Consider the following 12,189-nt stretch of genomic DNA (forward strand, 5'->3'; position numbering starts at 1 on the left):
GAAGGAAAGTTATGACCAACCTATATACTATATTGAAAAGCAGAGATATTACTTTGCCAACAAAGGTCCGTCTAGTCAAGGCTATGGTTTTTCCAGTGGTCATGTATGGATGTCAGAGTTGGACTGTTCAGAAAGCTGAGCACCAAAGAATTTATGCTTTTGAACTGTGGTGTTGGGGAAGACTCTTGATAGTCCCTTGGACTGCAAGGAGATCCAACCAGTCCATCCTAAAGGAGATCAGTCCTGGGGTGTTCATTGGAAGGACTGATGCTGAAGCTGAAACTCCAATACTTTGGCCACCTGATATGAAGAGTTGACTCATTGGAAAAGACCCTGATGCTGGGAGGGATTGGGGGCAGGAGAAGGGGACGACAGAGGATGAGATGGCTGGATGGCATCACGGACTCGATGGACGTGAGTCTGAGTGAACTCCGGCAGTTGGTAATGGACAGGGAGGCCTGGCGTGGTGCGATTCTTGGGGTCGCAAAGAGTCGGACACGACTGAGCGACTGAACTGAACTGAACTGAAGGATACAATGTTGTATATACCATGAAAGTTTAGATTTACCTAAAAGAAAGGGTGATCTCTGTATCTTGAAAACATAAAATAGAGAAATCAGCATGTGACTTGTCAAATGAGATTGAATGATATTCTTACTTTAAGACTTGACTTCCTGACTTGCTGATGTTTATATAAGCTTTATCAAAATTTCAAGCCCAAAGCTCATTTGACTCTCTCTCTTTCTGTGTGTGTGTGTGTGTGTGTGTGTGTGTGTGTGTGTGTCTGTGTGTCTGTGTCTGTGTCTGTGTCTGTGTGTGTATATTAGGATCTCTTGGTTTCCCTGGACAGAAGGGCGAAAAAGGACATGCTGGTGCTACTGGTCCCAAAGGATTAACAGTAAGTTTTGAGTATATTATAGAGCAAAAGAAGTAGAAGAAACCCATTTATACCTTGAGTTTTCACTTGTGGATATATATAAAGGAAATTTAGTTTTTATATTATGATTTATTTGATTCTTTTACTCTTGCTGGCTCACATGTCTCATTTGACTCATAGCTTTGTACACTAAATGTTATTGGGCAGGTTGATTGGATAAACTGGAGAACATATTAGAAAAACAGAAAGAAACTGATTTTCTTCTTCTCTTTCTTCTTTTTTTCCTCTTTTCTTTCTTTTTTAACCCGTCAGGGCATACCAGGAGGTCCAGGTGCTCCAGGCTTTCCTGGACCTAAAGGTGAACCCGGTGACATCCTCACATTTCCAGGAATGAAGGGTGACAAAGGAGATTTGGGTTCCCCTGGAGTTCCAGGGCTTCCTGGTTTACCTGGCACCCCTGGACAGGATGGATTGCCAGGACTTCCTGGCCCCAAAGGAGAACCTGTAAGTTGGTTTGATATTCTTGATTTTGTGGTGTCAAATTGTTAGTGATGTTTTCTAGGATGGGCCTGGTTCTGAGATAAACATCTGATCAATGCTTAAAAGAATGTGATTACATGTACTAATGGCACATTGTTATTGACTATGTAGAGTTTCTTTATAATTCTTTTCTCTAAGTGGTTTTGTTAATTATTTCTGCTTAACCCACTATTATGTTGAATGCTGTTTGCTATGACCAAGTAGGCAGAAGGTTAAGATGCCTGTAGAGCAGTGTAAGTTTCCCGTTTTCTTATCCCACATAGCCTTGTCTGTTTCTGTTTAGATCTGACAACAAAAGTCTAATTTGGTTTATATATAGTAAGCTTAGAGATTAGTGTGAGTAGATGGCTGTGTTAAATGTGCCATGGAGCCTAAAGATTGAACATAAATGAGTAGAGTCTTTTTTTTTTTTTATAGTGTACATTTCATTCTTTTGTTTTTGTTTTTTGTTTTTTTTTTCTTTTTATTTTTACTTTATTTTACTTTACAATACTGTATAGGTTTTGCCATACATTGACATGAATCCAGCACGGGTGTATATGCGTTCCCAAACATGAACCCCCCTGCCACCTCCCTCCCCATAACATCTCTCTGGGTCATCACCATGTACCAGCCCCAAGCATGCTGTATCCTGCATCAGACATAGACTGGCGATTCGATTCTTACATGATAGTATACATGTTACAATGCCATTCTCCCAAATCATCCCACCCTCTCCCTCTCCCTCAGAGTCCAAAAGTCTGTTATACACATCTGTGTCTTTTTTGCTGTCTTTAGAGTCTTATTTTGTGCACAACACACAGCCTAGGATATTTAGGTAGAAAGTGATACTTTATAAAATGTTAACTAGCCTGTAAACTTCTTAACTTGCACTAGAATGTAAGCTTCATGAACGTAGAGACTTTAGTCTATTTATATTCTTTGCTCTATCACCAGTTCCTGGCACATAGTAGGAACTCAAAAAATATTTGTTGAATGAAAGAATGTATAAATAGAGTGCTCACATATACCATCCCATAGTAACACACACTCAGTTTTTAAGAAGAACTATTATGGCTGTATCATTTCTCTAACTGTACTAAGTAATACCAACCTACAGATGGCTGTTATATCTATGTATCTCTATATTAAACTTTTCCCTTTCAGGGTGGAATGGCTTTTAAGGGTGAAAGAGGTCCCCCTGGGAACCCAGGTTTGCCAGGTCTCCCAGGAAATAGGGGGCCTATGGGCCCTGTTGGTTTTGGCCCTCCAGGTCCAGTAGGTGAAAAAGGCATACAAGGTGTGGCAGGAAATCCAGGCCAACCAGGAATACCAGGTGAGTTTGCTATGGTGGTTTCATTTTTAGTTTGGTGCTTAAAAACAAAAATGCATTATCTTTTGACCATTTGGGGTTCCTTTCATGAGAGGTGTTTTCCCCTGGCTATTTATATTTGGGCTTTCCAGATCTCCTTAGCAAGGAAACATAAATGTGTATGTGCATGTGTGTGCGTGTGTGTGTATGTTTTAAGAAGGCCTTCTCTTTAAAGTTTCTCTGACTGTATTTATTGTTACTGTTGTTGTTTTTAAGTGCATGATACATAATGCAAAATTTAACAAATAATTATAATAGAAACACACACGTAACTATCACATGTGCCAAGAAACATACATTGCCAGTATTCTGGAAACCTATGCTCCCCTCTCTGTCTTTTCCTGATAAAAATCATCTGTTTCTCAAGAGGTAAACACTGCCTTCACTTTTGCATAATTTTCTTCCATAAATAGTTTTATCACCTAGATGTGTATTCCTAAATAAAGTACTTTGTGCTTCTTTTTGAACTTTATGTTAATCATAGGTTAAGTATTCTTTATGTTAACTTTGTATATGGATATAGCATTTTTATTGCTGTACAGTATCCCACTGTGTGTGTGTCACCATTGATTTATGCATTCTATTGTTAATGGACACTTGGATTATCTATAGTTCAGGCCTGTTATTATAATGCTTCTATGTGCGTTCTCTTATATATTCTTGTACTCTGTGGCAAGGATCAGCAAACTACAGTTCATAAATCAAATCTGGCCCTCCACATGTTTTCATAAATGAAAGTTTTATTTGAACAGATTCACACCCATTCACTATTGTTATGCTTGCTTTTGCACTACTGCTGTAGAGTTGAGTTGTTGCTACAGAGACCATGTGGCCCACAAAGCCTAAAGTATATGCTGTCTAGTCCTTTGCAGAAGACAATTGCCAGTCACTGGGTTAGGGTATATATTTAAGATTTGCATTTTTGAGGCATAGAATAAATACATCTTCAGTTTTATTAGACAATTCCAAACCATGTCCAAAGCAGTTGTATCAATTCATACTCCCACCAGCAGTATTAGAGATTTGTTGTTGGTCTGTATCTTCAAAAACATTTTGTATTGCCACTTTTGCCAGTCTGTTGAGTGTGATATATAGGGTGGCAGTTTTATTTTATATTTCTCTGATATATAAACAAATAAAAATGAATATGCAATATCCATACACAAAGTTAACATGAAGAATGCTTACCCCATGATTCCATTAACATAAAGTTCAAACATTAATATTTTCATATGTTTGTTGACCATTTGAATTTTCCATTTGTGACATTTCTATTCAAGTGTTTTTACCATTTTTTCTTTTGGATTGTTTTTCTTACTGATTTGGAGGGGAGTGTGTGTGTATGTGTATTCTGTGTATTAGTTCTTTCTTAGATATTTATTTTGCAAAATCTTCATTCACTGTGGCTTGCCCTTTTCACTCTCTTTATGGTGTCTTTAATGAACAGAAATCAATTTGAGTGTAGCCAAATTTATCACACTTTTCTCTCATGGTTAGTGCTTTTTATGCCATGATTAAGAAATCCATCTTTATCCTCAACATTTTTCAAAGTCTTATTTCAATTAATGAGTAGTATGTGTACTTGGACTTTGCACACATAAAATCTTAAAGTACCCGTAGTTAACCAAAAATAAATATTTTTCTTTTGAGCTGCATTTAGAAAATATTTTTATAGATGCCTAATATATTTATAGATGCTATCTTCATGAAAATTCTTAGAACTGTAATATACTTTTCTCTTTGAAATTTCATTCTTCTGTTTAGTATCTTCCTTGAAAATATATATGATTGTTTTTCTCTTGGATTTTTATTAGTTTGCATTTTCAAAAGATTATAAATATTTTTTTTTGTTTTAATTAACAGAGGTCTTTAGTCAAGTGAACACTTCCTATTCACTATTAATTCCCACATAGGTCCGAAAGGTGATCCAGGTCAGACCATAACCCAACCAGGGAAGCCTGGCCTGCCTGGTCACCCAGGCAGAGATGGTGAAGTAGGTCTTCCAGGTATGTGAGGAATTTATTTGACCATGTTCTCAACATTTGTTGGCTTCTTTCTTTGGCTACTTCCAAAAAAAACTGCTGTTTCTCCATAGGTGAACCTGGACTCCCAGGCCAGCCAGGCTTGCCAGGAATACCTGGTAGTAAAGGCGAACCGGGTATCCCTGGAATCGGGCTTCCTGGACCACCTGGTCCCAAAGGTATGTAGGACTGGGTAGCAGCCAAGGTAGGTTAACTGCTTAAAGTGATATTATTCTGTGATACAGTTTACACAATAGATAAAATATATTAGTTTTAACTTTTTCTATGTGTAGTTTGCTCAGTGCTCAGTCATGTCTGACTCTTTACTACTGTTTGGACTGTAACCCACCAGGCTCCTGTGTCCATGGAATTTTTCAGGCAAGAATACTGGAGTGGGTTGCCATTTCCTCCTCCAGGGGATCTTCCCAACCAGGGATTAAATGCATGTCTCCTGCACTGCAGGCAGATTCTCTTATCTGCTGAGCCATTGAGGAAAACCCTTTGTGTAATAAAAAGTCTTAAATGAAAAGTCACAGAATGTGTGCACTATAGTTTTGTTGTCTTTATCTAAAACTTTCCAGACAAGAAAACATCTAAATCCTAGATATGCAAAAATGATATATAAACTTTAAAAATCATAGTAATGTGTCTTTTGTGTTCACCATTATATTTTAAATACTCAAAAGAGTTTTTGGCATATAGTAAGCACTCAGTAGATATTTGTTAAATGAATGGATTATATTAAACAGAAAACAGATTTATTGCACACATTCATCCAAGTAATGTTTTATCCTTAAGTCATAGTCTCATGATTCACTGAAAATTTTAGGACTGTTGCTTCAGTTCTGCTTTATTCTTCACAGAACTTTTTCTCATGAACGGCAAGTGTGTGTCTTAATCTGAGAACAGTGCTTAAACATGTCCTTAATCATTTATACTAAATGACTTCAGAAGAGTCAGATTTGATTTTATGTGTATGTATGTTGGTGATGGACAGGGAGGCCTGGCGTGCTGCAATTCATGGGGTCGTAAAGAGTCAGACACGACTGAGCAACTGAACTGAACTGATATGTATAACATCTACCATTGTTTTTAGCTCATTTCCAGAATTATGTGGTAGGCCTTTTATCATACTATATCCAGATATAAGCAGAATAAAAGTTTCTCTGCATTTTTGCGTGGAATTGATTTCTTAAGTTTAGTTCTTCTATCTCATTGGTAATAGCTTTTACTTTCTTTTAGAAGAGCATTAGCCACAAATGCTATTTAGCCCTGTATGAAAATAATAGGACCGCAAAGTGATTGAGAGAGAATATCAGGTATTTGTAAGGCTTGGTCTGGAGTCATCTAGAATGTCATTGTGCTTCTAACATCTTACTCTAGTCACTGAGCATGATATAATAGGGTGAAATGTGGGTTTAGGAGTTTGGGTATCTTTCTTACAGTGTCTTCTCTTTGGGAATTGACTTCTAATGACTTCTAATTTGCAGGTTTTCCTGGAATTCCAGGACCTCCAGGAGCACCTGGATCACCTGGAAGAATCGGTCTTGAAGGTCCTTCTGGGCCACCAGGCTTTCCAGGACCAAAGGTCTGAGGCATTTTACTTCCTTCTTTCTTCTTTTTCTATTTCCCCTACCTTTCTTGTGTTGTGCTTAGTTGCTTGGTTGTGTCTGATTCTTTGCAACCCCATGGACTGTAGCCCACCAGGCTCCTCTGTATATGGGATTCTCCAGGCAAGAATACTGGAGTGGGTTGCCATGCCCTCCTCCAGGGGATCTTCCCAACCCAGGGATCGAACCCACATCTGCTGCATTGCAGGTGGATTCATTACCTTCTGAGCCACCAGGGAAGCCTTTCCTTCCCTTAGCCTTCTCTATTTTGACTTAGACATCATCCCAAGTCTTTACTATATAAATAGAACTTAACTTACTGCATTTTTATTTAAAAATATTTAACTCCAAACACTTTTTTAATAGTCCAAGAGGTCGAATTTGAAGCAAAATTAAAAAAAAATTCTGAACCTGTTTTAGAATGACTGGTTATTTGATGAGAATGAGAGAATACAGTCGTCAGCTTCCTCTGTGCTTTTCCATAGTATCGCTATTCCACTTAATCTCTGCCCATGTCTGTATGGTGGTTGGTTGAAATGGTGTTGAATATCACAAGTGGGCTTCACTGGTAGCTCAAGCAGTAAAGAAACCGCTTGCAATGTTAGAGACCTGAGTTTGATCCCTGGGTCGGGAAGATCCCCTGGAGAAGGGAATGGCAACCCACTCCAGTATTTTTGCCTGGAAAAATCCCATGGACAGAGGAGTCTGGCGTGCTACAGTCCTTGGGATCACAAAGACCTGAACATGACTAAGTGACTAATACACACACACACACACACACACACATCATGTCAAGCACTTCTCATACTTTTTCCTTCTGTTCCATCCCAGATACATAATTCAAATCACTGCTATTGACTTAGTAATAATAATACTGTGTTTAAGTTGGTTTCCTCTCCTCTTATTATATTTTATCTGATCTAGAATTTTCCTTAGTCATCTTCAGCAAACTATTGTGGTATATAATTATCCTAACTGTTTCTGTATTTTCTCTATGCTTAATTAATTTAAATTTCCTGTGTTTTTATCATTACTACCTTTTTTCCGATGGAAAGAAACATTGATCATGACCACAGTTCTCATGAGAAATCACTTCTCTAGTGATTGGTTTTTATTATAAACCTTTTCAAATGAACGCAAAACTGCAAGGAATAATAACAATGAGCTTTCATATACCCGTCACTCAGATGCCAAATTATCAAGATTTTATCATATTTGCTGCATCTACTCTTTTTTTTCCCTTGCTGAAGGATGTTAACCTAAATCTGAATATTGTGTCATTTCACATATAAGTGTATATGTGTTTTGCTCAGTCACTCAGTCATGTCTGACTCTTGTGACCTCATGAACTATAACCTACCAGACTCCTCTGTCCATGGGATTTTTCAGGCAAGAATACTAGAGTGGGTTGCCATTTCCTCCTGTAGGCGATCTTCCCAACCCAGGGGTTGAACTCATGTCTCCCGTATCTCCTGCATTGGCAAGTAGATTCTTTACCGCTGAGCCAGCTGGAAGGCCCTTAAATACATATAATACTTCAGTATTCACCTCTAAGTAAATGGTCATTTTATACAAAACCCAAAATTCCATTATTATTCTTAGTCAAATATAAAATAATCACCTAATCTGTAATCTGGAGAAGGCAGTGGCAACCCACTCCAGTACTCTTGCCTGGAAAATCCCATGGACGGAGGAGCCTGGTAGGCTGACTCTCACGAAGAGTCAGACACAACTGAGTGACTTCACTTTCACTTTTCACTTTCATGCATTGGAGAAGGAAATGGCAACCCACTCCAGTGTTCTTGCCTGGAGAATCCCAGGAATGGCAGAGCCTGCTGGGCAGAGCCAGCAGCAGCAGCAGCAGCAGCAGCAACCCGTAATCGCATTTCCTCACTTGGGTTCTTTAGTCTCATGCTCTCAGATATTTCTTTCTTGTCCTGAAACCAGACCAAATAATTCAATTTGTTTTACTAAGCCCTGTTTCCTGTCCTTCCAAATGTTCTGTACTGCATACCAATTACTTTTCATTTATTTATCCTATTCCCTGTATCATAGCTGGGGGGAATATTACCTTGTATTGTCTGCTTTAAATTCTCTATAGTAAACAGTAAACACCAAGAAAGTCATGGGAATTTTGTTGTGTTTTATCATGTGTATGCTTTAGGGAGAACCAGGATTTGGGCTACCTGGGCCACCCGGGCCTCCAGGACTCCCAGGTTTCAAAGGAATACTTGGTCCAAAAGGGGATCGTGGTTTCCCAGGACCTCAAGGTCCTCCAGGACAAGCTGGCTTGGATGGGCTACCTGGACCAAAAGGTATGGAAGTATTTGCTGCTTCTCAATTTGCTTTTAACTTTTGAAGAAATTGTAACTGTTGGGAAATTTTATGGGTGATAAATCCAATTAACTAGAAAGCCCATGTTACTCCCCATCATGGCTTTTTAAAAATCCTCCATTGATATTTTTGTGTTTTATTTCATTGTATAGGTGATATGTATGTATTGAAGCAACACTTTTATAAGAAGTTTTTGCTTAATCTCTCTCCATCTACTATGTACCTCCACATCACAAGTATAGCTATTTTTTAGTTATTTATCCTTCTGGTGTTCCTTCATACAAACACAAGTCAATAGGAATGAATATATATATATATATATATATATATATATATGTATGTATATATATATATGTATATATCTCCTACCTTTCTCGAAAGATAGACTACTACCTTTTGACTCTTTGCATTTTACTTATTTCATTTAACTTTATATTCTAGAGATCCCTCCATATTAGTGTATAGAGATCATGATTTAAAAAAAAAATAATTGCCTAGTATTGAATTGCTTGGGTATACCATGGTTTGTTCTACCAGTTGCTAGTTGCTAGATTGGGATTTTAGCAATCTTCTTATTAGAAATAATGCTGCAGTGAATAATCTTGCATATATGTAATTTCATATGTGTAATGTTAGCATAGAACAGTAAAAATGGATTTTCTGAATGGAAGGACAAATGCATTTCTATATATTGACAGATTCCTCTCCAGTTGTACCCCTTTACACTCCCAGCAAAAATGTATGAGTGTGCTTGTTTCCCCACAGCCTTGCTAAATGAGTATGTTGATGACCTCTTGGATTTTTTGCCAAACTGTTGGAAACAAGTAGGTATCCCAGTATAGTTTTCTAAACATTTTATTGTGAGAAATTTCAAACATACATAAAATATTAACAAGAATTGTTCAGGGAAAATCCATATATCTACCACCTAGATTCTACAATTAGTATTTTTTCTCTCTTCCAACATTTAATTTTTAAAAATTGTATGTATACAACAAAGTAGAATTTGATAGTGACTACTGTATACCCACCATTGATATGCTACTATCAACATTTTACTATGTAAGATTTGTCAAATATCTGTCCATCCCTTTCTCCTTTCATTGACTTATTTTTAATGCAACTCAAAGTAAACTACAACAGCAATAACTTCACCTTCAGTACTGCTGCATGCTTGTCATTCATTGTAATTCTATGGTGGTTCTTTCTCTTTGATACAAATTCACAATAAATGAAATGTGCAAATCTTAAGGGTACATTTTCTGGATTTTAGCAGATACATAATTCTGTGTTTCCAAACCCCTATCAACATATAATGCTAGAAATTTCCCTTTTGCCCCTTTCCTCAGTTCTTACCCCAACATCCACAATGGCAACCATACTGTAATGATTTTTTATCATAAATTAATTCTGTATATTTTAGAAATCCATTTGGAATTATACAGCATGTACTTCCTTTGTAAGGCTTCTTTTGCTCAGACTATTGTTTTTGAAATCCATTCATGTTGTTGTGTTTATCAGTAGTTCTTTATTTTTTTTATTGAGCATTTTGTTGTACAAGTATATCAAAGTTTGTCTATCCATTCAGTGTTGATGGATATCTGGACTGTGTCAAGTTTTTATTATTATTAGGGAAATTCTTAAGAACATTATTTTACAAATTTTTAATGGGTATATGCTTTCATTATGCTTGATTAAGTACCTGAGAGTAGAAATGTTGGGTCATAAGAGAAATGTGTGTTTGTTGTAAGAGAAACCACTAGACCTTTCTCAGGGAAGTCTTGTACTCTATTCGTAGGAATGTAAATTGGTACAGCCACTATGGAAAACAGTATGGAAGTTTCTCAAAAAACTAAAAATAGAACTACCATATTGATCCAGCAATCCTACTCCTGGGCATATATCCAGAGAAAACTATAATTCAAAAAGACGCATGCCTCCTAATATTCATTGCAGTGTGTGCATGCTAAATCGCTTCAGGTGTCCAACTCTGTGTGACCCTATGGACAATAGCCCACCAGGCTGTTCTGTCCATGGGATTATGCAGGCAAGAATACTGGAGTAGATTGCCATGCTCTCCTCCAGGGGATCTTACTGACCCAGAAATTGAACACATTGTCTTTTACATCTCCTGTATTGGCAGGCAGGTTCTTTAGCACTGGCGCCACCTGGAAAGCCCATTCATGGCAGTACTATTCACGACAGGACTTCCCAGGTGACGCAGTGGTAAAGAGTCTGCCTTCCATTTTAGGAAACTCAGGAGATACCCTGGAGGAGGAAACAGCAACCCACTTCAGTATTCTGCCCTGGGAAATCCCATGGACAGGGGAGCCTGGTGGGCTACATTCCATGGGGTTGCAAAGAGTCATGACTGAGCACATGTGCACACACAGTTAAAAAAAAAAAGCAAAATGAAGTTTTGCCATTTCCAACAACATGAATGGACTTGGAGGATATTATGCTTAGTGAAACCAATCAGACAGAAAAAGACAAATACTGTATGATAGGGCTTATATGTAGAATCTAAAAAAAAACAAACTGATGAATATAACAGAGGAAACAGACTCTCAGATATAGAAAACAAACTAGTGGTTATCAGTGGGGAGGGGTAAGATAGGGTAAGGGATTAAGAGGTAGAAACTATGTATAAAAGAAGCTGCAAGGACATACTGTACAGTACCAGAAATATAGCCAGTATTTTTATAATAGCTATAAATGGACTATATAACCTTTAAAATTGTGAATCACAGTACAGTTGTTCTATAATACTGACTATTGTACTACAGAAACCCACACAAAATTATAAAGCAGCTTTCTACCACTTAAAAAATAAAATTTTAAAATAAATAACTACAAATTGGAAAAAAATTGTGAATCACTATGTTGTACACCTGAAACTTATATAATACTGTAAATCACCTATACCTCAGTAGTAAAAAAAGAAACTACTAGACCTTTCCCCAAAATGGTTGTATCATTTTCTAACCAATACAGTATGAAAGTTTCAGTTGTTCAGCATTCTCTCCAGCATTTGCTGTTATCGATCTTTTCCTTTTCGAATTTTAGTAAGTATGTTGGTAATGTATATTGGTTTCAGTTTGCATTTCCCTGATGACTATTGATGTTGAGCTGTTTTGCATGTATGTGTGGATTATTTACACATTCAGATATTTTTCCAACTTTGAAATATGGTTTGTTCCCCTTTTTATTGATAAGTTGAAAGTGACCTTTACATATCCTGCCTGCTGGTTCTTTGTCAAATATATGTTTATGAGTATTTTATTCCTGTCTGGCTTGCCTATTCATTTTATTATCAGTGTATTTTGCTGAGCAAAAGTTTTAATTTTATTGATTTTTCATAAATTTATCAGTTTCTTATTGTATGATTATTATTTTCTGTGTTTTGCCTAAGAAAACTTACCCTGTTCCAAAGTTACAAATATATTCTGTTTCATT

General features: G+C 37.1%; 1 protein-coding gene across 2 annotated transcripts in view; it reads left to right on the forward strand.

Annotated features, from left to right (window-relative positions):
• COL4A5 (collagen type IV alpha 5 chain) overlaps positions 1-12,189 on the forward strand; it is a 249,452-nt gene that overhangs the window by 173,418 nt on the left and 63,845 nt on the right. For both annotated transcript variants that reach the window (XM_068963385.1, XM_068963384.1), the window contains exons 23-29: positions 828-898; positions 1,190-1,381; positions 2,564-2,732; positions 4,682-4,774; positions 4,864-4,968; positions 6,280-6,377; positions 8,564-8,714. In XM_068963385.1, the coding sequence (XP_068819486.1) occupies positions 828-898; positions 1,190-1,381; positions 2,564-2,732; positions 4,682-4,774; positions 4,864-4,968; positions 6,280-6,377; positions 8,564-8,714 (879 nt within the window). The remainder of the gene's footprint in view (positions 1-827; positions 899-1,189; positions 1,382-2,563; positions 2,733-4,681; positions 4,775-4,863; positions 4,969-6,279; positions 6,378-8,563; positions 8,715-12,189) is intronic.

This window comes from Capricornis sumatraensis, chromosome X (genome assembly GCF_032405125.1).
Source record: "Capricornis sumatraensis isolate serow.1 chromosome X, serow.2, whole genome shotgun sequence".
In the NCBI taxonomy this organism is placed as follows: Eukaryota; Metazoa; Chordata; class Mammalia; order Artiodactyla; family Bovidae; genus Capricornis; species Capricornis sumatraensis.